Source organism: Sipha flava, unplaced genomic scaffold (genome assembly GCF_003268045.1).
Source record: "Sipha flava isolate LNK unplaced genomic scaffold, YSA_version1 65_pilon_pilon, whole genome shotgun sequence".
NCBI classification, from domain to species: domain Eukaryota; kingdom Metazoa; phylum Arthropoda; class Insecta; order Hemiptera; family Aphididae; genus Sipha; species Sipha flava.
The window spans coordinates 1,331,803-1,358,971 of NW_020273605.1; the positions used below are offsets into that span (position 1 = coordinate 1,331,803).

Genomic DNA, 27,169 nt, shown 5'->3' on the forward strand with positions numbered 1-27,169 from the left:
TATATAATTGATATAAGTATTTATATATTACGTATATTCATGTACTCTTATTAACTTAAAGAACTACGAAAATAAATTATATATTTCTTATAGCAAAAAATTTATATTATGTAAGTAAATGAAAATAAAATTATATTTCTAAAATATTTATAATTTAAATTTATAACTCTTTAGTATACATTTAAAATGAAGCACAAATTATGATACCTCTACTCTTGATTATTTATCTCCAATTAATTATTCTCCTAACTAATAAGTTAACGTTTTTACAGTTTTCGTAGGTTACATCAGTTGGTCATTATCATGTACAATTTATTACTAAGTAGAATAGCTCTACCATAATTTATTACTTTTATTTGAGAATTAAAAAATACAAACATTAATATTAAGTTGTATAATAACTTCAAAGCTGTATAATACAATACATATTAAAATTTAAAATGTTTGTAATTCACTAAAAATACAGTGAATAATGATAATTTTCTCTTATTTTTTTTAATAATGTTCTGATTTCATATTAAATGATATGTTGTATGTACAAAAATGTTATTGTGGAATCCCTCAAATACAAAAATACTATTAAAAAAATTAGGTATTTTTGTAGCTAAGATAAATTAAGTATCATTTTACAAGGATATAAAATATTAATGAAAGTATATTTATAAGCTTTTGTAATAAGTTTTCTCTAGGAAATAAACATTTCTTTTTTTCTTTTTATTTTTATATAGAACTCAATTTTGTTACTACAATTACTATTTTATCTATTTTATGAATTTTTTTATTGGTTTTAAAAGATTCTAAGCTGACTTTTTCTGATAAAGTGCTTCAACAGATTCATGGTTTATCTTTTTTTAATTTCTCTGAATTTAGAGCACAGTTTTTGTTTTTCAAAAATAATAATAAACAATTGTTGATAAGCATGGAATTTTATAAATATTTGTTTTTTTTAATAAATAAGTCAGAAAATTCAGTATAACATATATATAAAAGAACAGGCTTTTTTTATGTTCCAATTTTGTTGTGACACTATTTAAAATTTTTCTAATTTTTTTTTCACAGAGTTGTTCCAAATACTTTCTTGAGTGTCACCATATCACCCGATTTTTCATTTTTTATCTGAAGTGTGGGAGAAGGGGGATTTAATTTAATTGTTACGGTTTTCTAGCGTGTTATTTAAATCATTTTACGAATTTATTTTTCAAAATTTTGTACTAAATACTCATACGATTAATCTATTATCTATTTTTCACAATTTTGTTTTATTCATAATTTTAGTTATAATCGTTTATGCACTCTATTGTAAATAAAATTGTGAAAAAACAAATTTCAAATGAATACAATATTTTTAATTATAATCTTAATATCATGAGAGTTGTATGAAAAACATTGATAACTTTACCTTTATATCATGATTAGTTAAATTATATAAATAATAATTTTTTTTAAACATAACAATTGTGTATTGATTTAAGAATTTAATTTAAAAACTACACACGGGCGAAGACGGGTAATTCAGCTTGTGTATATTTGATTGTATTGACTTCTTTGTTCTATAAACGTAGAAAATCATATAAATACGATTATAGAAGTGAAGACCTGATAGGTACTTAGTGATATTTGTTTTAGGTAGGGTTCGGGACTTATTGCGCACTTATGCTCTTAAAATAAGCGAAATATGCGTAACAATATGCAACTGATTTTTTTTATAATAGCAATTCAATTTTTGTATTTTAATTTAATTTATTAAACTTTAAACGTGGACAGTTTTTTATTGTTTAGTTATTTTTTAACAATAATAACTTTATAAATCTAAAAGTATAATATTAGGTACCCTGTATGATCAAATTAATTTTTTTCTACATTGAAAAAAGGTTTAAAATTATAGAAAATCTAAAAAAAAAAAAATGTTAACCTTTAGAATAAACTTACTTCACATAAAACATAAAAATGAGTAAATATTCTCTAAATAACTGTTTAATTTCCAAAATCTGTCTAACATGCATTTTGCCTATAAAACGGCAAAATATGCAATTCAAATTTTCGTATTTCAGTCCGTTATATTATAAAATAAATTTCTATCTTACTCAGGTTATTTTACAGTCATTAGTAAAAATATGCAAACGCAACAAGTCCACAAGTACCGAACACTAGTTACGAGTATAGTATTAAGCATTGACATTTTTTTTTAGATATTTGAATTAAAATTATAATCAACAATTTTAATTTTAATTTCTCGATACGTAAAATGTAAAATAAATATTTTATTAATTACACTTTATTTATACAAAGAGTGTTATTTTGAAAAATAAAACAATGAATCCTTTTTACTAGCTAAAATTAAATATGAAAATTGTTTTCGGCATTTTAAAAATATTATATATTATTTCACGGTTTTGTTCATTGTTTCAATTTTTAGGAACCATAAAAATTGCAAAATTCCCAGAAACTATTTATTTTTTATTTTCAATCAACTATAGAAAAAATTAAAGGTACTTATTGTGCCGATATGTATTATTTTAAATAAATCATTATTTAAAAATTAATACATTTTATACTGATATTTTCTAATGTCTATCCAAAAATAACCTTCAAAAAACGAACAAAATATTTCAGATACTTTATTTAATTTAAGGCTTTGTCAAATTGTTGTATAGTTCATCATCTATAATAATGAAAATTAACAATAATTTTTGATGATTAGAAACGTTTGAACTTGTATTTTGTTATTGTTCTTGAAGCCGATTTTATAAGCACAGCGTGCTAGTTAATATAATATAAGACCCCCCCCTCCATAAGTTATCTTCTTTCTTACCTTACCGGTTAAGTTCCCCTCTCATTTTATAGTATAGAACACATGGTGGACCAACTACTTATCTTGCCAGTGAAGAAACACCGGCTCGATCAGGATCTCGTATTTATATTATGGCGTGTATGTTCTGCTGTTTGTCCTGAATAATAAATTTTTAATATTGTTCTATAAATTTTAATGTTAAAAACAATGTTTTAAAATTATTTACTTAAATTGACGTTATATTTTTTTAATGGTGCGTTCTTAGGAAATTTTGTAAAAATGAAGTTCGAAAAAAAATAATTTGGAATCATATTCTTAGTCCTTTTATTAATTAAAATAAGGAAAAAATATGGAATCTACTAACTCATACAAACAGGTAAGAGAAATAAAAACAATACTTTACAGATATTTTAATACCTATATATCTGATTAAATTACGCCAAATATAATTTATAATTTATATTAAATATGAAGTATTATAATTACAATAAGTATTCTAGAAATTAATTTGAGATTTGAGTTAAAAAAAAAAAAAAACAATTTTTAATTACATGAATAATTGTACTGGTATTTGTATTCGTATTCTTATTTATATTTTACTATTTCTCAAAATATTGCACAATTATAAATAAAAGGTTTCTGGGTGAGATTTTTATTTTATTTTGATATAGAATTAAAGATAAAACACATTAAAATACATTTATATATGTAATATTAACATAGTTTAGTTTCGAAATTTTCGTTTCAGTTAATTTTATTATTTAATGGAGAATGTTAGCTCTTATTTTTTTGCTGTAGTGTTTGAATTTAAATAAAGTGTATTATAAATAATGAGGTAGGTATAAGAAAACTAGTGTCGCTATAAATATTAATAAATATTACATTTTCAACTTTGTTTCATCGTTCATTACATAATATTTGAAAAACCATTATTTATATTACAAAAAAAGAGTATTATTATTACGTAGAGAAATAGCTAAATTTTCATTACTATCCATTTATAATATATTATACAAACTTTAATTATAAGCTTAAAAATGAAAAAAAAAACGAAATAAATGTTAGTCATTTATAGTATATTATTAGATAAAGACAGAAAAATGTGAGTTACTAAGAATATTTTTTAATAAAATCGTAGTCTTAAAATTAATTAACAACTAAAATTAGTATCTTCTTTGTTTGTTTAAATAATTTATATCAACGCCCTATACTACTTATAACTTTTGTACTTTTATGTCACTGTACCTTCAAATAATATTATTGATTACTGTGTACTACAATTATAATGTATAAATGCTTAAATTATAATAATTTTAAATATACAGCTACTAAATAATTATTGTTATATTTTGGTTTCTGAAAATTTGGGTGAGTTATTAAACAGTTGGTAACTGTATACACTAGCTACTCATCGAAGTATTTTATTATGAGATCTGTGCACACAGTTGTTTTCGATTGAAATGCTATATTATTGATTAAAAATTATTTGAAAGAAAAACTGTATACAAACCTTTGCTAGGAAATCGAACATTAATTGGAAAAATGTTAGTGTGAATTTAATTTGAGTACAAAGAAAAATATACACCGATTCATTTTAAAGAAAATATTTAAAAATATTGATAAAACAAAGAAATCCGTGTACGAATAGTGGTTGTATAAAAATCTTTTGTTGTATGCATTGTATAACTATATTAGTAGTTCTTCCATAAACTAAAACAATGAGTATTTAGATGTACTGTGTTTATATTTAAGTTTCTATACACAAATAAAAAAAAGTGGTAACTGAGCAGGAGGTCGGGGATTATTATTACTATGAAGAGATACTATTATTTTTATAATATGTGGCATCTGTTAAATTAAAAAACTACACATTGTAGATATTAAATATGCATGTCAATAAACCTAGTGTTTATTTAAAAATATTTGATTTTTTTATGACTAAATAAATTTGATTTTTTAATTGCTTATAGATATTCATTTTTGGTATGGGTACATCCGTGAATAACTTATATTATTTTATATAAAGTAGTTTACCATAATTACTATTAGAGTCGATTAAAATATATTGTAAATAGAAATAATTATTCTTAACTTAAAATTTTTTCTCTGACTTAATCAAATTATTGGAAAACAAATTTTTCTGGATTTAACTAAATTTATCAAAAGCTTAGAAAATATTAATGATTTAAAACATCGAAGTATTATAATCCAAAATAAAATAAATACTTGGAGTTTTATATATATTTATGTATATTTTAAAAATATAGTTCGTTATATACCTACTACTTACATTTTTAAAATTATTAACGCTCAACCTTGAATTTATAATCAAATATTTTTTATACATTGTTTGACAACATTGTATCATTAAATTAGACATTTATCAAATATAAATAACCTCGTAATTATATGTTTACCTACAAAGGTATGTTGATAAACACATTGTACAGATTAATATCAATTTTTTCTGTGAAATGTATCAGCATTGTCTTAAAGAAAAAAATTATATTTATAAAAATTATTAGGGTTATAACTATTTTTAGTATTAAAACTATTATTTTAATTTAAAAATTAAATATAATTAAAATATAATATTTATTTCAATATTGTACTATTTTGTACGCAATAAAACGTGTTTATACAGTTTTCTATATTCTAAAAATATTCTAAATAATTTATTTCTAAAATAAAAAGGGATAATTTGATTAATATGATACAATATTAATAAATAATAATTATAAAACAATTATTTCTTTTGAATATTTATGTGGTTTTATTAAAGACCACGTGCTTATATGTTTTTGAATTATAAATTATGTTATTTGGTAATATATAATATAATATGAACAATAATGTATTTATGCAGCATAATACAACGGGAAAAAGTATGTGTATACACTAATATAAGCTATATTTAAAAGATATTTTTTTATAAATGTTGTAATATTACGAATTTATGAAAACCGTTTTCAATATTTTTAACCTAAAATATGCAAAAATATTTAAAATAGTGTAAATAGTATTATAAATCTATGAAAAATGTTAAATCATTTTGACATTTATACACATTCATGGTTTCCATTAAGTGTCAGTAAAGCAAACGTCTTTATGATTTCTAGATATGTTTCAATTTTTGATAAAAACTTATGAGATTTAGTTAAATAAAACTGTAATTGGTGACCAATAAAATATAATTTCCATATTTATATTAAAAATCATCATCTCACTTAACATAAATAGTGGAATAATGATTTTTGATAAATTTTAGTCTGATAAGTACAAATAGTACCTTCAAGCTAACTTGAAGTAATGTTTATTTGTTTTCTCATCTTGTAAAATATGCAAGTCATCGTTTTAAGAACGTAAATACCTAATTATTTGTTGTTTGTATATAAACGTACAGTTTTTGATTTTAATAATAATAATAATACATTTGTGAAGAATAACAATGTTAAATATAACTTTATTTTTATTTGTTTTATATTTTCTTTACTAATTATCGACAATGAGTTAATGTAAGTACTACTAAGTGTTAAAATTACATTTAGATTTGGGAAAATATATAAATTTACTACGAATCACGTAAAACTATTATTAAACTGCTGTTTTCTAAATTGATTCATCCAGGGAGTCATATTTAACTTTATATTTAAGATAAGTTTTGTTCATATTTGTTTTAATTTAGTAAAGTAAAATTTGGATGACAAATTATATGAAATAAGATTTAAAAGTACTAATGACATACTTTATTAATGATATTTGTTGTCTGAGGAACATTAATTTAAATACCATTAAGTAACCTTGCTTTGTCAAAATAAGTTGGTTGACCTTTTTATTTTGATTTAGTAATTATCATATAAAACCAACATTTCTGTAGCTATAGTACCAATGTTTAATCGGATATTTTCAAAAGGATGCCACTAACGAATGATGAACTTGAAAATATGTTATCTATTATTTATGTTTTAAAATGATTATTCACACCGCCAATGATGTAACAGTAAGTTTTTATTTGAGTTATCATTCTTTTTTTTTAAACTTCTTTACTTATATTTTATCTTTTTGAAATTACCCAAAGACAACTACATCAAAACAGTTACAAATATTAATATTAAATTACATTTTACATCAATGCCATTAATTTAAATACATTATACGAGTTATAATACATTTCAAATAAATGTGTTAAAAATTTACTTACAAGAATAATTTTTCAATTATGTTTTCTCATAGTCTGGTTTTATTATTTTATGTTCAGATGTTTAAATAATGTCGAGAGGTTAAATTACAGTTATATGGTTATGAATTTCGTGCCATCGGTCGTCCACATGCCCTTGTATCTGAAATTATACTCATATTTCCTCTAAAATTATGCATCATAATATGATATTATCGTGTATTGTATCCTTGTGAATATTTTCATTATTTTTGTATCTGATGCGGAAAGTTATACTTGTATTTGATCATTCAATTTCTTACTCAACAACTAGGGTTTTTTTTAATTACCTAAAAAATTTTTCAACTTCAGTCTACGCATGATTCGTTCATTTGTGTTTAAGACTATATTCATAGCAATCCATTTTTTTTCCTATACTTTTTTTTACTGTAATATAATATTGGTACATTTTGATTTATAATTTTTTAATTAATCTACTTCCACAATCAATAATAGGTAATAGTAGCATAATTAGACATGGCTTATTGTTTGTGTATAAAAATTGGTCTTGTTTTTATTTTTTGATTTGTGATTTATCTTCGATTTAATTTAAATTTCTTGTTATTTATGAAAATGTTACGTCCTAAGTTCACTTAAAAATATCTCAATTGTGATATACATCAACATATATATACCATATGGTACTCATTACTTTATAGCTCGGGCAGTTGTATAAAAAAATAAAAGTTACTTAATATCATAATTTATTAATCAAAAACAATAATTTACACTCATTATATTAAGTTTCAAAAATAGTATTTTAAAAGATTTGTATAGTTTTCTATTAGTTTTTTGAGAGTAGGTAACTTCAAATGATTTAAAATATTTATTTTTATTTTTACTTTTTTTATTTGTACTCTCGTTTTTAAGTTTCCTAAAAGTTTTAGAATTATTTAAATGATTTGAAATATAAGGTAGTATATATTATCATTTTTATCGTTTTTGATAAAATATTTAGAATTTTATTTGGTATAAAAGTGTGGTTTTAAGAAAAAAAAAACATTTTATAATGTGTAACATAATGCATATAATTGCATATTTATCCATTTTTTCTTTGTATATTTGCATCATATTTGACACTTTTTAAATGCATATAAATCCTTTATTAATCATATTATTAATAATCATTTAATTCAAAATAAGTTAATAATCCTATATTTTTATTTTTTATTGTTACAGTAGATACCTACATCTAATGGTGTCCTGTTATTTCATCACGATTTTGATGAATTATTTTCGACCAATTGAAACGTAAATCTGATATAAATATATATTTTTAATAATCCTAATTTATAAAAATTTCAATTTCCAATTAATTTAAAAAAATGTTTTATTATATTTGCAAATCAAAATCCTATGCTTTTAGTGAAGTTCATCGTGGTACACAGGAGAAATTAGCATAAACTAAAATGTACAATTTGTATAGAATAGTATATTAAATGATTTTATTTTAATAATATAAGGACAAGATGAGGAATTAAGTTTCAGTATTGACGCCTTTGGTTAATATTAAAATATGTATACTTAATTATTCTCAAAATAATTTTCTTGAACCTAAAATGATTTATATGTACATTTTCGGTTAGTTTCGTCCTGTGGTCAAATACAGTATGATAATATTATTTAGTGTAAGAATGGTGAATTAGTACATTTTAGAACTCTATACCAAAGTAATAAAAAAAAACTTTTTATCTTAAGGAGGCATTATCTAACATATACATTTTAGAGTTGGCTCATATGTTAATCACATATAATTTGATAGCCTTGTATATTATGTATGCGTTTATCATTGTTTTATTTAATTTTGAGTTTTTGTTCATTGTCATATCCATTATCTATGTATTTCAATATATTGAATTGTCAATTAAAAATGCTATAAAATTCTAGGTATATATATATTATTATTAAAACAAATTAATGTTATTACTATTTATATTATATTTCGTTTTGTTTACTATGTAATCTACACTTATAATTCATTTATTTCTTAAAAATAAAGCAAATAATTTGAAAGTAAATTCCGACATCCGTATAATATGAATTTAAAAAGTATTTTAAAACTAGTAATTAGGGCTTGGATTTTATAGCATTGAAAAATAATAAAATATGCGCTATATAATACGACCAGAGCACTTTAAAATATGCCTTAAAACCATAAAAAAATAGTAAGAAAAATAATGTAAATCAAAATTTAATTAAATTTATTATCTTTTATTGACAGTTTTTTTAATAATTTTTTTAATTTATATCTATAATATAATCTTATGAATCGACAGATTTATAAAAATAAACTTAAATGACCCTCTTCTGTTAAGAATTTAAAACCAATTTATATTTATATTTAATTTTGTTATTTTTATCTGTATCCTATAACAATAAGCAAATGCTATAAATCCTAATCCTGCTAATAATAATAATAATAATAATAATAATTTTTAGTATTTTATTTAATATAATACCACAATACATACACATTTACATATACATATATATTTGCTGCGCGTCTTATAAATTGCATGATGCAAATTTAAGAACACAAATTATTGCAGTTTTGAACCTTTTTGTCGTTGTTTACAACTTGTGTTGTAACTGATTTAAAAATAGTATAGAAAAGTGTATCTATATTGTAGGTATATAACCAGTTTTGTTCAATGTCGTTATAAACTCGTTTGAGATACTTCTACGTATTACAACAATATTTAGTCGATATTAAAAAATATATGGTCATGAAAATATAAATATTTCTGGTCACTAAATTAGTTCTTATTCATCATGAAGGAATCTTAACACCCCATACATATAAGTGTTTAGCTTTTTAGAAAATATATTTAGTATTGTAATAAATAAAATAGGTTTTATTTCTACCGATTGACATCCGCATTAAAACTAAATTACATAGGAATATGAACCAAACGTATCCATTGTAAAAACACAATGCTGACTGAATTGTAATATATTTTCTTTCATCTGTTATTTGTTCATACAATGATTAGTCTGTAAAACATTAGGTAATTATTAATATTGAACAGTGTTACTCAACATATGTGTTACACAGGTACAGTACCTGTCTGTTAAAAAATGCATACTAACGCATTATCGTATGTAATTATTTTAATTTCTCAGAGCATAAAATATTTATAATAAAAGCGAAAAAAGTTAAATTAAAAAAAAATTGGTAAATTTTTCGTTAAAACATGTTTTATCTCTATCAGGTAATTAAGCATGCTTACATGTCATCTTCCTTAATATATTTTTATTTTACATATTATGACCAGAAATATTATCACGTCCTATAATATAAAAATTTAATAATTTTTATCCATAAAAATATTAAGTATAGTAGGTATACTTTGAATGATAATATTTATTTACGCTTTAAACTAACTGCGTCAATACCTCTCAACATTGATTGTAAATACATTAAGATTTAAATTTAAATTACTTAATTTTTCTTCTTCAAATAAACAATCCTAGATCATCTGATAACTGTAAATAGTGTTTGGAAATTTTACAAGTTTAACAGAAATTAATTTTATAGTACTATTCAATGCTATTGTAACCTACTATTCTTACTACATTTAATGTGCATTTAATATTTATACTAGAATTGTTTATACTTTCTCTAAACTTTCTGTAAACTGTGACTTTTAACACTGTTTTTATTTCGAACATATCTGTTATTATACTAAGGATCATTTTTTTTATATACATTCGATTATAGAACAAGTAAATAAAAATAAGCAATTACTTTGACACTGTCATTTGGTAAATATTTAACATGCCATATGAATGTAGCTGTGCAAGTATCATTTTTTGAGTATTATCTAGGACAGTGGTACGCAACCTAGGAATCAGGATCCCTAAAAGGGTCTTCAAAGTTTATTAAGGGAAATAACTTTATATTTATACTTAAGATTTTATAAAACTCTAATTTTATATATATTTTTTCATGTTTTGGATTAATTAAATAAAAGAAATGTTAAAATTGCCTAAAATTAACAATTTAATTTTTATGAATAAAATGTTTTTATACATTAAGTAAGTATATATTATATACTTACATGATGTTGGTAGGAAGAATTTGAGGGTCGTGGACCAAAAGAGATTGCCCTAATCTAGAAAATACATTTTTTATCAATGTTTAATAAACTCATTTATTTTTTTTTAACAATTCAGACATTTACATTGAATCAATCCAATGATAAAAAAAAATATTGGTGTTTATACAATAAATATAAATATGGATATAACAGTCTTTATATTTTATATTCCGTAAAAAGGATGGTTGAAAATTACATTTTTTTTTTTTGTTTTTATATACAACGTAATTGATTTATTGTTTTAGGTTAGTAATGAAAAATAAATTGTTATTCATGAATAATTATATAATTATTAATTATTAAGAATAAGAAAGTATAATTTTTGACTTGTTATTTTATGTAAGAATCTTCATTGGTATAAAATGAATGTATAATATAAGTACTATTATGATAATTAATAATTATTATTTAATCTCATATTACTAATATATATTAATTCTATAATTTAATTCCGAAATTATAAATCATTGTTACTTTACCGAACATTTATTTCGTAAAATATTAAACATTTACTCCACAACATAAAAAAAAACAACGAAAAATACCTTGTTTAGATATAATTATTATATGCAGACATGTGAATATTAATTAAATAAAAAACAATAAAACAATTTGTAACAATCATAAATTTATACATAAATAAATAAACAAATCGGTAATTTATATATAGAAATAAATAAATAAATGCTTAGCCTTAAGCATTATTTTATTTGTAAAGTATAACCGCGATTTTATTGACTTTGTTTATATACCCGATGATGAATTTTTAATTAACTCACACCAATTCCGTATGTAAAAATAATAATAATAAATTTTTAATTGGAACCCAGTAGTGATTTAAAAATATAATAATATTCCATCCTAAGCATTTATTTATTTATTTCTATATATTAACTATTTGACTATTTATTTATATGGTACATGTTAAGCAAATAATCCAATGTTCTATCGCATTATACACTAATGGATTTCATAATTTATTTATTTGTATTTCTTTTATTTTATTTATTCAAAAGGATTTATTAATTAGTTAAGACACTTCAACATTACACAGAACCTGTGCCTACATATGTATATAATTATAATATATTTTGTTATCATCGAGCTATAGAACAAAACAAAACAAAAAAATAACTTCTTTAAAAGAATAATATCATAATATATTACACTGACTTTTATACGCGTGGTATCTGTGAAAACATGTCTATGCAAATATGTTCGTAAATTACAGTTTAATTTTTTTCAGTCCTAAAACATTTACGACAAAATAATAATACTCTAGATAACGATTATTCGTGTAAAAACGTTGCCATATTGAACAAACTTAATGCCGTGGTATATTAGGTAGGTACTACTAATAGGTACTACTAAAATTGGTAAAATAAAAAAGCGAGTGCCCTATATTTATATATGTTGCCAATTTATTTGCGAAATTCGATGAAAAAAATTATTGACGCGTGGTTTGTATAAAATAAAACAAAAACAAATTCATAATTTTATTCATTCGCATTTTTGAACCCCATTATTATATACATAATATTGTATACAAATGGTGTTTAATAAATATTTACTTACAGGCTACAGTACTGGGGGCTTATTGGATTGTTTGAAAGTCACAATGACGAAATCAATTGAAAATTATTTTATTTTCGGATTTAGGTTTACATATTGACAATTTCAACTTATTTATTAATATATGTAATTTAGAACTTTAGCTGTAACTTGGAATTAAATATTATCAGTAAACTTAGTTATTCAGTTGTTATTAAAAAAATAAAATAAAAAAATATATTAATTTAACGTAATTCAAATGTAAATTTATCGTGAAAAATATTTATCAGATAAAGAACATGCGCAGTAGTTTCGATCCAAGTTATCAAAGTAAAACATCTTTATTCCAAACAAAAATCTTTTATATGCTGGATCACAAATAATTGATATAGATATTTTTTGGTCGTTTAAGTATCAAAACATAACTACATTTATCAAGCATTTAATTATATTCAACCATAGGAAATGTGATCTAGTCCATATAGGGGCGGAAATCCCAAAATACTAAAAAAACATAATCTACAATTAACAATAACAGATCATTTCTTTATTATGTTTAACGTGTTTTTATTTTATTAATTCAACTTCAATATATTAACTTCATTTCGACTAATCTAATAATAAGAAACGTCGATGAGATTTGAACAAAAACTTGGATTACTTCTTTTTCTATGATTTTTTCGGATTTGTTGAGAATAAAATTACTATCATACAAATTTATAAGAATTAAGAGCAAAAGCGAATTCAACGAATTTTTTAAACGTATAAAATAAACAATATTATAATCAAGCAAAAACGTTGATACGGCTGATAAGGGGGGTATGCCCCCCAACAGATACGCCACTGAGTTCATATAATAATACTACGTATGAAATGCTATTTTATATAAACTTATCATATTTTTCGTAACATGATTTTTACAAACTTTTTAACCCTGTAATACTGAATTTTTCAGTTTCTGTTGGCAGTATCGTCAACAATTTAAAACTATATTATGTACGTAGAAGTCATTATTAAACTCATCGTCACATTCTTTACTTTATTTTTAATTTTTGTTGTGTATACTTAGGTACTATATGTTTATTAATTTTATCGTTAATTTAATAAAGAATGATTATTATTATGTAGCATATTTACTGATAAAAATGCATCATTATTGTAGAAAAATATAATGTAGTAATATTAGTTTGATTCCAAAATCAATCTGTAATCGTTAGTACGTGGGAGTTGAGAAATATATCTTCTCGGGACGTCAATACGATTCGCATTAAAATCAATAAATCATTTTATAATCAATTATAATTTATTTAATTTAACAATAAAGGCTTACAAATATTTGCCTGTGGTCAATAAAATAATAGGAAATAAAAATAAAATATAAAAATTTTTTTTATTAATACGATTATTTTACCAAAATTATTCATATTTGTGGATGATTAGTACAGAATTTTATTGATCAATTATATAAAAAAAGAGTTAAATTCCTTTATTCATAATAAAACATATAATTTTACTCCAGCGAAGTCTGTTATTAGCTATAATCCATATTTGTATTAGATAAACATTTTAATCAAATTGTTTTGAGTGTATTTTATAAAATTTGACTTCAGTAGCAATCAAAGGTTTTTTTTAGTAAAGTATTTTATTTTGGAATTTGGTAGGTGTAAAAAAAAATGATATCACTCAAATGGTTATGAAGCAAAATAGTTCTAATGATTTTTATTCTATCACTGTTATGAACCACAATCGGTTTGACTTGAACATAAAAATGTTTAGCGTTAATACATATTATATTTCATAGTCATTATTTATAATTCTTCATGGAGAAAGTAGTCGTATCGTTTATTATAACTGTGGTATTCATAGCCTTAAATAAAACTAAATGCAGGATGAAAAATATGAATTTCTATTCGCTATTATACAATCATCACTATTATAATTCATACACTCTTTTTTACCTTTAATCAGACTATTGCTAATTAATTAAAAACAGATTGAAATTCGTATTACTGTTATATTTTAGTAAATTGAAAATGTTTATAATTGAAAAACTTCCCAGTGTCAGGTGTCCATTATTTATACCTAAACAATTGTTATTGTATCAGTTACGAGTAGAGTCATAAAAATGATACTTATATTTTAATTAGGTCGAGTATTCTTTATGTTATTTGGATATTTTGAAATTCTGGATATAACATAATAATAATAATAAGTTCAATATTGTTTATGTATAGTTTCATCTGTGTATTTCACTTATATACCCTGTATTACTTTATCAAACTTACCTTTTTTACTTATCAGTAAATCAAATAAATACATATTAAATTATAAACAGGTTTGTTAATTAAAAATTAAAAAGATTAAAAATACCATAGAACTAACAAAATAACAGATTTCTTATATGTTTTTACCTGTAATATAAACGAATTTGGTTAAAATTATAAATTCATAAATTATTTACATAATTACATTCGATTCACTTAATTACACTAGGCTACACGTTTCATTTTCTTAGAGCTGGGTCGATTCTAATTATTTCAATTAAAATTCGTTATCCGAGAAATTAATGGTGCTAATAACGATCGTTAATAATATTATACCCATATATTATATGGGTTGGATTAGATTAGCTCTATTATTTTTGTTTTTATTTTTTTCGTTCATCGTTTGTAGAGTCAAGTTCAATACACAACCTAGAATGACTATACATTTATGGTTTAAAAGAATTACTGAGAACTTTTGAATAACTTGAAGTTGTTATTATTATAAAATGTGTCTTAAAATATTTTGTGATTTAAGAATTGTATCTGTAACTCTTTGTAATCTTTCCAAAAATACAAAATTACAACATTAAAAATCGGTGAACCCACTACTAATTCATTTTTAAAGAATAATTCTTTCAAATTGTATAAAGTATCAATCCAATAAAACGTAAGTTGTAAATTAAGATAGGAAAAAATCGAAAACAACATAAAGAATTTTATCACATTTTCCATATTATCATAATATTATATGGATTCATTTTATTTATCATTCACTATTATGCATTCATGAATAAACGTATGATCAAGGGAACGAGTTAGAAGTTTGATTCCTCGAAAAAACGCTAATAGTAAGTACAGTTTGGTATTTAATTAAAATAATTTGTTTTTAATAATTCATCTAAAATAGTTTTTTTTATTAGGGTTTAAATTATTTATGTATATTTTATAAATAAATAATTTATTGAATATATAACCATACAGAATATCTAGACTGATTTGAAGTTATTATAAAAGCAATTCATTTTTTAAGCTCAAAAAGTTATATTAATTATATTAAGTAATAATATTATAGTATTGATTTTAGATTTTAAATTGTTCAAATTTGAATGCGTATTAGTTCCGATGAAAATTGTATTTAAATTCGGTATATTATAGAATTTTTTTTTATGTATTGAATTCAATATAAACGAATTGATAAATTTGTTTAAAAAAGTTATAACAGTAAAACTGTATTGTATAATTAAATCACTTAATTTATTGGTTGTTTTTACTAAGGCAATAAAAATGAATTTCATTAATAATAGTATTGATATATAGTAGTAGATGGTTTGTGAATAATATGTATTGATAGCGTTCTGGATTTTTTTTCTATAATTTTGATGTGTCGTATTTTTGATTTAATATTAAACTCACAATGGATTGACTAACTACATGATGTTGTCACAACTAAAATGAACGGATTATTCATGAACTCGTATCGGACCATTATTATTCAAATATTTGTTTAAAACATAACAATAATTGTGTTTATTATATTTTGTGTCTATATACTTCTATACTAGATACACTGTTATAACAAAAACAATGAAATATGAATGAATATAATACATGTAGGAAAGTTACATTTTAGGAACACAGCCATTTTTAAATTATTTAAACTATTATTTTAGTTATATTTTTAACTAATTAGTCTCGTAAAATGTATATGCTATTAAATTATGAAAACGTTAGTTTATTTGTTACTTTATTTTCGAAAAACATGGTTTAAATTATAATTTTGTTTTTTTTTATTTCAAGATATTGGACATGATTAATTTATCAATTATAAAAATAAATAGATAACTATTTATTACGTAAGTACGATGCGCATAATTTTTCCGACTCATTTAACAATATTAATAATTAAATAATAAAAAGTTATGTATTAATAATTATTTTTGTTTAATATATAAACGTTTACATAAATGGAATCGGTGATTAGGTACTCGTATTTGCTTGCTAGTGAATCATCGATTTTCACAATTTAAAAGTATATATTTTTACGAGAAGTATTATCGAATGAAGTTGTTAATCCCTTAAAATATCAAACAATATTATTATAATTACATAATAAAATGCGCGTATTTACAATTCTTTACAATTCGGTGTATTTAAAACTCGTAACTATAAGAAGTTTAATTGTTTACGGTTTTATTTGTTTATTGTTATTAAATATTATGTCAGTACGATTTATCGTTGATATTGTTTTTCTTCTCGTCGAGGTTGGCCTTTCGTTGATCAGTGATTTTTCGCAGATCCAACGCTTTTTCTTGTCCCAAAACAATAAGATGCATTGGATAAAAAATATTTTCGAAAACACTAGAAATGATTTTGTGACCGGTGTCGGCGATCGATTCGCAACACGAACTTCACGTGCGATTCCGCAATACCCGATCATACGCCATGCATCATTCCAAATCATATGGAAGTCTACCGTACAAAAATAACCGTCATTGCAGTAAAAAAAGTAATAAAAAAATAAAATACGATTGAATATCAAGAAATTCCGGTTTTCCCGTGGAATGTAGTTCGACTGCTAAGAACTGTTATACTCTGCGGTTACGCGTAGCCGAAAGGCGACGTGGAACGTGTGCCACGACTGCGCAACCTCCGCGCAACGTCCAATAATATCCGACCGAAGTCAAGGGCGGCAGTAACGCGCACGTATTTTCCGTCGGCGTGTTGACGATGTGTTTTATACGTTTTACGCCACGACCGACGGTACACGATGATACGGCATGAAACGCGTTCATTTAACTAAACACACTGCTCTCGGTGACGCCTACGTGCGAGCCGAATGGCATTGGGCTGGCGCGAAACGGATAAGCAAACGCGGACAAACGCGAGCGTTTTGCGTTTTCGTCCGGGACCGCGCACTTTACGTGTCACCGACGCAGCCGCCCAAGTGGCCGGTCACAGAGACACGGTTAAAAACGATGGCGCCGGGAGAACGGTCGCGATTGTCCCGAACATGGATGATTTACGCTTTGCCGGGCGGTGAAGCAACTACACCGACCGATTCGGGCCCGCGTGCGAACACAATCAAAGTCCCCCCCCCCCCCCCCCCCCCTCCCCCCCGACGCTGTTCGGTAAACCGTACCTTTAATCGATCGTGACCGAATTGTTTCGGCCGCAAAAGAAACGTTCGGTGTACGACAGTGCGCACCAAACAGAACCGGTCAATCATCGTTCGATCTCCAATGATAACTGAAGACAACTTTTGGAAAACTTTTATGAGAAAGAAAAATTATCTTGGTCAATAGAAAATGTAAGAATAAAAAAAAATGTCTTTTAATAACAAAAAACGATGTTGAGCAGTACACACACATTGTTGTCATATTACCATGGCTTTCGTTGTGCATATATATTCTTGATGTTTGAAAGATGGACTTTCTTAGGGTTTTGTTCATAAAAATGTAAATTTATTTTCAAATATTTACTTATTATTAATTGAAAAAATAAAAAAATAATGTCTTAAAACCAATAACCAGTATAAGTGACTGTCAACACAAATAATATTTAAATATTGAATAATGCGTTTTACTGATTTTAACAACACGGTATAATAATGTTTATGTTCAATATTTCGTATTAGGGACTTTTTTATCAGCAAATATATTCACACAATATAATAACACCGTAACTAAAACAATAGTTAAGAATATTAAAAAATACGAATATTGTTGTCAAGCAGAAAATATACGATGGCCAATTATTATAGTATAACTAATATTAGCATAGCAAGTATTAGCAAAAACCATGAAAGTCCGGACTTACCTTGTTCTTGATTTTATAAATATTTAATGAGGTAAGTGCATTTGCACGTTATCTCCGTAAATAACGATTGGACATACCTTGTTTTTGGACAGTATTAACCGTGATGATTTTGCTCATTAAAAACAATCAAAACTGATTTTCGAAAAAAGTAGACTTGCCCTGTTGTTGCAGTGAAGCCTTCAATTAATAAAGCGAAATGGTTTTATTTCCTTTATTCCTACATATTCTTAAATTTTTATCATTGGGCACCATTGTTGGCTGAGGCCCTGGACCCTTCTGTTTAACACACGCAATACACCCGGCTATTGAGATACTCACCCAAAAGCTTGACAACCGTTATAGTACATCCCATCAGTTGATCAAAGTAACATTTTCTTCATTCGAAAGAAATTTATTTTTATTTTTTTATCCGAATTGTAACATCTGTATGTGTTGCCCTTTTTGTATTGTTTCCCCCAGTAAAACATTATACTTAAGTACGTTTATTAAACTACCAATAGATACCTACGTTGTCGAGAACATTGTACGGAACGCGATCCTCGTAAACGGAACATTAAAATCTCTTGAAATAATTAACGCATTTAATCAATGACTCTGAAACAAACTAACAAATTCACTTACAGCATTATGAAACACCATGGCTAGATTTTTAGAGCCTAATCATATTTGTTTTGTACGAGTTATATTATCAAATAAATAAGACGCATCGATTAATCTACGGGATACTGACAATTCAATTATTAATCGTGTACGTTCATAATTCATAATAAGTAAAAATTCTCTAACCGCTGGAGATCACTCAAATATTACGAGGCAGGCATTTGTTCAGTCTGAACATATATATTGGCTTCGGCACCACTGTCTTTAATCTATTCAATTTGTCTGTGTTAAAATGCTTAAGGTTATCAAAACAAAAATATAAACGTTGAAGGTTGAATTGTATACACAAACATTTGTAAACAAAATCAGATACGCATAGTTCAACAAATGCATCTACAGTATAAAATGTTGACGAAATTAATATTAATTTGATAAATAAAATAAATTATGATTTAATGGACATTGAGGTTAATTTGTTTTATCTTCTGCACTACAATATTAATAGAAACGTTTTATACTATTAGGAGAATAGTTAAAGACGTACTCATAAAACAAGGAGGTTTGAATAGTTTAAAACTTCGACGAAAAGACAGCTAGTTAATATTTTAAACTCAAATATATACTTATAAATATAATAATAATGACATGGACATTATTCACTTCGCACGTTAAAAACTATTTTCGTCACTTAACACGAGCACGATTGGTTTTAAGCTCCTTAAGTGGTAATGAATCGTAAAATATAAATGCACGTAATTAAGATAAAAATATTTTTGTTTAGAATAGATGTAGGAAAATATTTAAATTAACAATTTTATTTTTTTTTAAAACTTCAGTATACCATCGTCATTCCAAATTCAATTTTAATATACTGATAAAAATGGCGTTATCATTTTCAATGTCGATACATTACATTTTATCAATTAAAAAAACTGTACAATTATTGAATAAATTAGAAATGCAAGTGTATTAAATTTAATCGTTAAAAAAGGTTTACATAAATGTATACATTTTTTGTACAGTTACAAAAGTCAATTTTCAGATAAGTTTTTACAACTAGTTCATGTTTTTTTTAATAATTAGAATAATTTTTATTTTTAATATTACTATTTGATAATATTTTGTTTATTTGATATTAGCTGATTTTATAAATATCTGCAATATAAGAACAAAATGAATATAGAAGATAATTTAAGACTTAAAGTTATCATCATGAAGCCCGAAATTAACGTCATGATTCATTTAATACAACATAAAATGTTTTATGAAATTATTCATTCCTATTCTTTATAATCAATAATAACTATAAATATTTTATGTTGTTACTTTTTGTGCATTAAATTATTATGTAGTTTATATTAATAAAATGAATTATAAAAAATGTTTCATAAATGTAAAATAATTTTATTTTTTAATAAAAAAAAAAAAAAAAAAAAAAAAAGGTTATTAAGTTAAGTGGTACGCTGATATAAATATACGAGTATAATAAAATTATTGAGAACCACTGGGATATATATTTGATTGAATTAATATTTTATTATTTTGATTGGTTAAAATTTGTATAGTTTTTAATTTTAAAATTTGAATCATTTGTCAAAAATATGCAAAATAAGAATAAAAAAGAAAAAATAAGCACTTCCTTGCAAAATTTATGAAATATAGAAAAATATTTACATTCTAATTTTATATTTGAAACCATGATATCGAAAAATTAATTTGTATCATACACTGCTATATTTTACAATAAATAACAAAAAAATGCAAATGCTATAAGTCTCGAACCCTGTTAATCACCAACATTGAATATCATGATTATTACTCTTATATTATTGTTAATAATATAATATGAATTATGATTGTATTTTTAAAAAGTAAATCAGTGGCAATATTTTCACTAGCCATTAAATGACATTCAAATTGATAGCAGTAGATGTACATATGTACATTATTTTATTATTTTGGTACATCCCTCGATTTTAATTTGATAACCATAAAAACTTTACAGTAAAATTACCGTAGGAACTATATAACTGTTCGTCATGTTTAAATGTATTTTAAAAAGTGATTTAACGAAATAACAAGAAATCAAAATTGTAGTGATTAATAAAATGTACACAAATTTTGTTTTTTAAAAAACAGTTTTGATTTGGGGCGAACAATTTTAAATAATATCGAAAAAATTTTAAATAACTACATATTTTAACTTTATTTAGAATGCAACAAAAAGTAAAAAAAAAAAAAAATTACTTCTGATTTTAAAACAAATAATTCCAATCTTTAGCTCAGAAATCACTCTAGACTTAAATTTTAAATTTTAACTAATCACCTCTCTCTCCAGTCTTCAATCCTTAGATTGGTTTGCTGCAGTTCTCCATGATTCCCTATCATTACTCAATTCCTTTAGTTTTTTATAACTATTCTTCCCCATGTCACTTATTATTTGCTTCATATACTCCATCCTTGGTCTTCCTCTTCCTATATGGCCTTCCACATCGCCATCTATGACGGTTTTTGTTAGACTCTCATGGCGTAGTAGATGTCCTATCATTTTAGTTCTTCTAACTTTTACGGTATGCCATAGTATTTTCTTTTCTTTTATTCTATTTAGTACTGCTTCATTCGTTATTCTATCAATCCATTTAAATCTTAACATTTTACGATAACACCACTGTTATTGTTTAAAATAAAGTATTTTTATTACAAGCTTGCTCGAATAATAGTGTAGGATATTGATATTCATTAAAGCGTAGATAATGCCGTACATAGAGAGCAATATAATAACAATATTCATTTCATTTCTCAGCTATTAAAAATAATTGTCATAACAGCATTGATTAAAAATTTGTTTAACATTGAGATATTTTTTCGATTTTTATTATTACGATGACATGATTAACAATTAAATCATAAGAAAGAAAAATCACAGATTATTTTTGATCTTATTATTTTAACATTATTTAGTTTATTATATAGGTAAATAATTGCAGTTTTAACTGACAAAAAAAAACATGTTTTACATTTGTACTCATTTTTAATAAAAAATATTAAATTGTTCTTTTAGCGTCCTGAATATTTTTCGTTTATTAAAAAAATTTAAAATAATACCTTATTAGTTAAATTATATTTAAAAGTATTTTGGACCTTTATAATTAACTTTAAATATAGATGGGGAAAAAAAAAATATATATATGTATTTGTCATTTGATCAATAGAAGAATTCTAGAGAAAAATTTTCTGTAGGTATATTTATTTATCATTATAAAATTTAATTTAATCATATTCAGACTACTTTGATTCTTTGTGAATATATTTTGCATTCATGGAATCGCTAGAAAATGTTTGTACAGGAATGTGTTAACAAAAAAAAAAAAAAAAATTCTAATAATATATTACTGTTAATGGATGTTTAATATATTTTTTCTTTTGCTTCGCTCCTCAGATAAAATTAAAGATATTATTTCAAAATGGAACATTGAAGCCCTAGGCTATATTGAAATCGACCAGATGAACGTAGATAATAAGTATATTTGTTTTAACAAAATTTTCTTTGTGATATTTCAAAATACAAATATTACATATATATTGCATTTATGCATTAAACTATCAATGAAAACACGTTTTGCATCACTCAGAATCTAAAACGTAAAAGTTAAATAGAACTCTGGTTTTCATGTGATAGTAAATTTTGAAATCACTACTGTTAGCGTATATCAACCCGATTTTCTCGAATGCACGAATTATTTTCTAGTTTGTAAAAACCTGTTTGTTTTGATTTTCTCTCAACTCATTAAATAAATTACATAAATTATGTATAAAAAAAAAGATTGATTCGAATGTTACAAAGATCGTGGATCGATAGGAATATCTCAGTAATGTGGTTCTTTTTTTTACTTAGAACTGATAGATAGAATATTTTTTACTATACGAACAAGTTTCTTTGTAGACCAAATGTCTCCTGATAAATGAGTTCTAGTTTTTTGGAGTGCATTTTTTTCAACAATCAACAAAGCAGTGACGAGCAAAAAAAAAATTGACAAATTGGCGTCATGTTTAACAGAAACATACTATTCACCTTTCACTGAACACATACAAATCTATTGTGTTATATGGCTACGAATAAACTCACTTGCTGTTATAATTAATTACATCACCTTAAACTATCACCAATATATGAATAATACATTATACAACTATAGCAAACAAAACGTAATATCGTGACATTTATTCATTGTGTTGTAAATCACCCAACGAATTTGATATCACCAAACGCTCAGAGTTTATTGTCTTATAGCTTGTATTCTTTTTGGTGTTTATTAAGTATTTATTTCAACTAACCTTCACTTAAAAAATGTGTACTTATAATTATTCAATGCCTTGGAGATCAACACGATTATTTTTTTCTTTTATATATTTGTTTTTTTTGTTGTAGTTATCTTAATTTATTAAACGAAGATTTAAAAATATTTCAAAAAACATCCAACGTTATGTTGTCACTAATAATATATTTTAATTTTATAATGTTATGTTGGACGACCGTTTAGTGATTTTTTTATGTTTTAAACAAAAATTATTTTGGCAATATTTTTTTTGACTATTCGGAAAATGTATTTTCATAGATAATAAAACAGCGATTCGAAAAAGTTTATAAAAATAAGAAATAAAATAAACAAAAAAACAATAAAAACATTTTTTTATCAAAAAACAAGAAGGCACACCATCATTGGAAGTGATAAATATTGTAGTTTTGTCATCTTATTTTCGGAAGAAAGAGAGACGTGCTTAGAGACATATTTACTGTGTAAATGTGATACGTTTTTTCCGTCATGTTATTACTATATTACTTTTATACTTATACAATCGTATAACTGAGTTAAATATTGTATTAAAGTTAGTAAAATATTTAAATTTTATACGTCATGTGGATTCGATACTTATTTAATAAGCTCCACCCGTTTATTATCTGATGGTCTGGCAGAAATATTACGGCGTTTCTATACAGACTAAATTTTCTCATTTTACTATGTGATTAAAAAAGTTTAAAATAGTATTATTAGGTAAATTTGATTTCGATTTGTACGTATCACCGTAGCGACGCAAGTTCAATAAAATTAAAACCTCAATATGCAATTTACGGTACTACTAAATCCGGTTTATTCTATTAATTTCAAAAATGCATCAAAATAATGAAAAGCCATCTAACAATTCACCCGTTCGCCAGTTGACCGGTCGACAGTCTCCGATTTAGTATTATAATACTCGATTTAGTAAATTATCCCCACTTTCATTATGCGGATACTCGATAATGATATATACTATAGTGCACAATACTCATTTCATTATAGTTCGTGTTTACAACACTTTGCACAATATATTATGCGTTATCTAAATCATGGTCACTAAGCACTTATTATTTCCAGTATTCGCTCCAGATTTCGTATAATTACTCGGAGTAATACGAGTAATACGAAACTCGGAGTTAATTGTAATTATAAATAAACGGAAATGGTTATTAATTAATAAATTATGCTTTGAGTAAGGTACATCGAGAAATTTTTTTGTAAAATAAAAAAAAATTCTAGAAAATCGCACTTAATTAATGCACCAGACCGATAAATACATACGTATTATACGTATTATGCACAACAATGGGAACGAGAGAAGATCGGCGAATTTAACCTTTTTTTTATTTATCTCATTAACTACCTGTCCACGGAGTGTATTCAATTTTACACATGGTAGTGTACGTTATTTCCATACGATCCACGGATTGATTATAATTTAATGTTTCCATACCGTTGTAGTACAGTATGGGACGGAAAGACGATGTGCACGATAGGCAACCAAACATTCACCAAACACGTATCGGTATATTATTTTAATCTCATTAATTAATTCTTTGTCCGTCTGCCCCGTACTGTACGTAGTGTATACCTAATAAAGTGCACGACTAATTTGCATCCGTACGGAGCGCTACTCTTATAGCAGTAGTTAAGCTTAATCGCTAAAAGTCTTGCAAATAACACGACGGATAAGCGAAAAACAATTTCCATACAGGTCCGCATTGTTTTTTATACTGCGGTGGATCGTTTGAATCAATTGAAATGTATCACCCGACGACGCTTTGGTCGATAAATTTAACGGATGTGAACGGCAGTTGTTTCGAATATTGTAAATTGGGTCGGATAAAACACGACGACCGCACGTGATTGGAACGTGGTTCATCCTTCGAATCGCCTGTACGCAATGTGTACCAGCGGTTCCCAATCTTTTCTGGGTCACGCAAAACAAAAAATGTAATCGCGTCTCCCGTGTGCCAACGAAACAATATTTTTTTTATCATTTGAATGGTTCCGCAGAATAAGGGCCTACGTCGGATTTTGTCAAATTTTTTTTTTTTTTTAATGGAATAATGTCCTATATCATGTGTAGAATACGTTTTTATGGTTTTTAGTAGTAAAAAAAACCACTATAAGCCACAAGAAGCGGCGTCATTTTTTCGTTATCGTATCATCGTACCTAATAATTTAATTATATTATTACCAAAATATGTCGTGTCATGTGTTTAAATTTTAAACAAATCGTTGCCGATCCAACAACAGGTGTAGCACACAGTGCGGAGTGGAACATAAATATTCGCTTTGCGCCTCGCATTTTTGAAACCACCGATGTGTATCTAGTGCGATGAGCAGCGCGGGAAAACGGTGCCGTCGTCGCGCGTAACGGACGTGACGCGGTACCGTAGGCGTCGTTAGCAGGCGGGCAATTAGGGCGATTGGCTGCGGGGCCCGGCGCTTAACATTAATTCGGGGACCCGCGATTCGTCAAGTTACGATGTTTGGATACATTTAGACGTTAGGATATTGTACCGGTTTCGCCTAGGGCTCCGGCAATAGCCGTTAGGGTGTTTCTACGGGATCGTGTATTGATGTTACGCGTTCGCGACTGTTCGCAGGATTGGGACGTGGAGAAGGGTTTGCCTAGAGGAGAAGCTGTCGATCCGAACGGCGAAGGCTCGAACGGCAACACCGATCGTTGCGACAGCAGCGGTTCACGGGAAACCACGACGCCAGAGGTCGACGACGTTCAGCAACGACTCGGCGGCGGCGGTAACAGTACCAAAAGTAGCGGTGGTGGCAGCGGCGGCGGCGGCGGCGGTGGCGACGGCAAAACGATAGAGGACGACCGCCGCGTGTGCCTGGCCCGCCGAGTGGTGTGTACCGCAGTGAAAGTGTTCGGTGTCGCGACGTTGTTCACTGCCATCAGTGCGTTCATATGGTACACGATGGGCTTACCGTTCCTGTTGCAAGTCGTCGCGGTCGTGTCGATCGCCTACATCGCCAGCGGCGGATATAAATTCATCTACCTGGTGTACCGCACGGCTCCCAGAGACCTCAAGTGAGTGACACTACGGTATATTATTACCACTTGTAACAATTGAACGACCACGGTTGTGTGGCAACGCGCGCACATATCGTTCTGAACCGTGGTAATAGCGCGTGATACCTAACATTATCGTTACCGTCCTCCTATCGCGCGCATCGTACGTCCTGCCACGGTCCGAGTGAACCGGACCGTTCCACCTTTTGTTTTCACTTTTCACGATCGACGAAGAAAACAGTAGTTCATAAAACATTGCTATCAGTTTAATATTCAACCTCGATTTCGTAACTGTTTTTGATTTCAACATACTCGTTCACAGTGCAATTACTATTATCTTATTTTGACCTGCGGAACAGAAAGTTAACTTCCCCACGAACGATCGCCGTCAGTGTACCTGTGATTTTCGCTAAGACACGTGGAAATACTGATCGTTGTCCTGTATTCAGGTGTT

The 27,169-nt window shown here is 26.0% G+C and overlaps 1 protein-coding gene across 1 annotated transcript in view; it reads left to right on the top strand.

Annotated features, from left to right (window-relative positions):
- The first annotated feature begins 3,064 nt into the window (after positions 1-3,064).
- The window catches only part of LOC112691644 (long-chain fatty acid transport protein 4-like), a 41,338-nt gene continuing 17,233 nt past the window's right edge, over positions 3,065-27,169 (top strand). The window contains exons 1-2 of the mRNA XM_025565982.1: positions 3,065-3,167; positions 26,291-26,733. Coding sequence (XP_025421767.1) covers positions 3,141-3,167; positions 26,291-26,733 — 470 coding nt within the window. The 5' untranslated portion in view covers positions 3,065-3,140. The remainder of the gene's footprint in view (positions 3,168-26,290; positions 26,734-27,169) is intronic.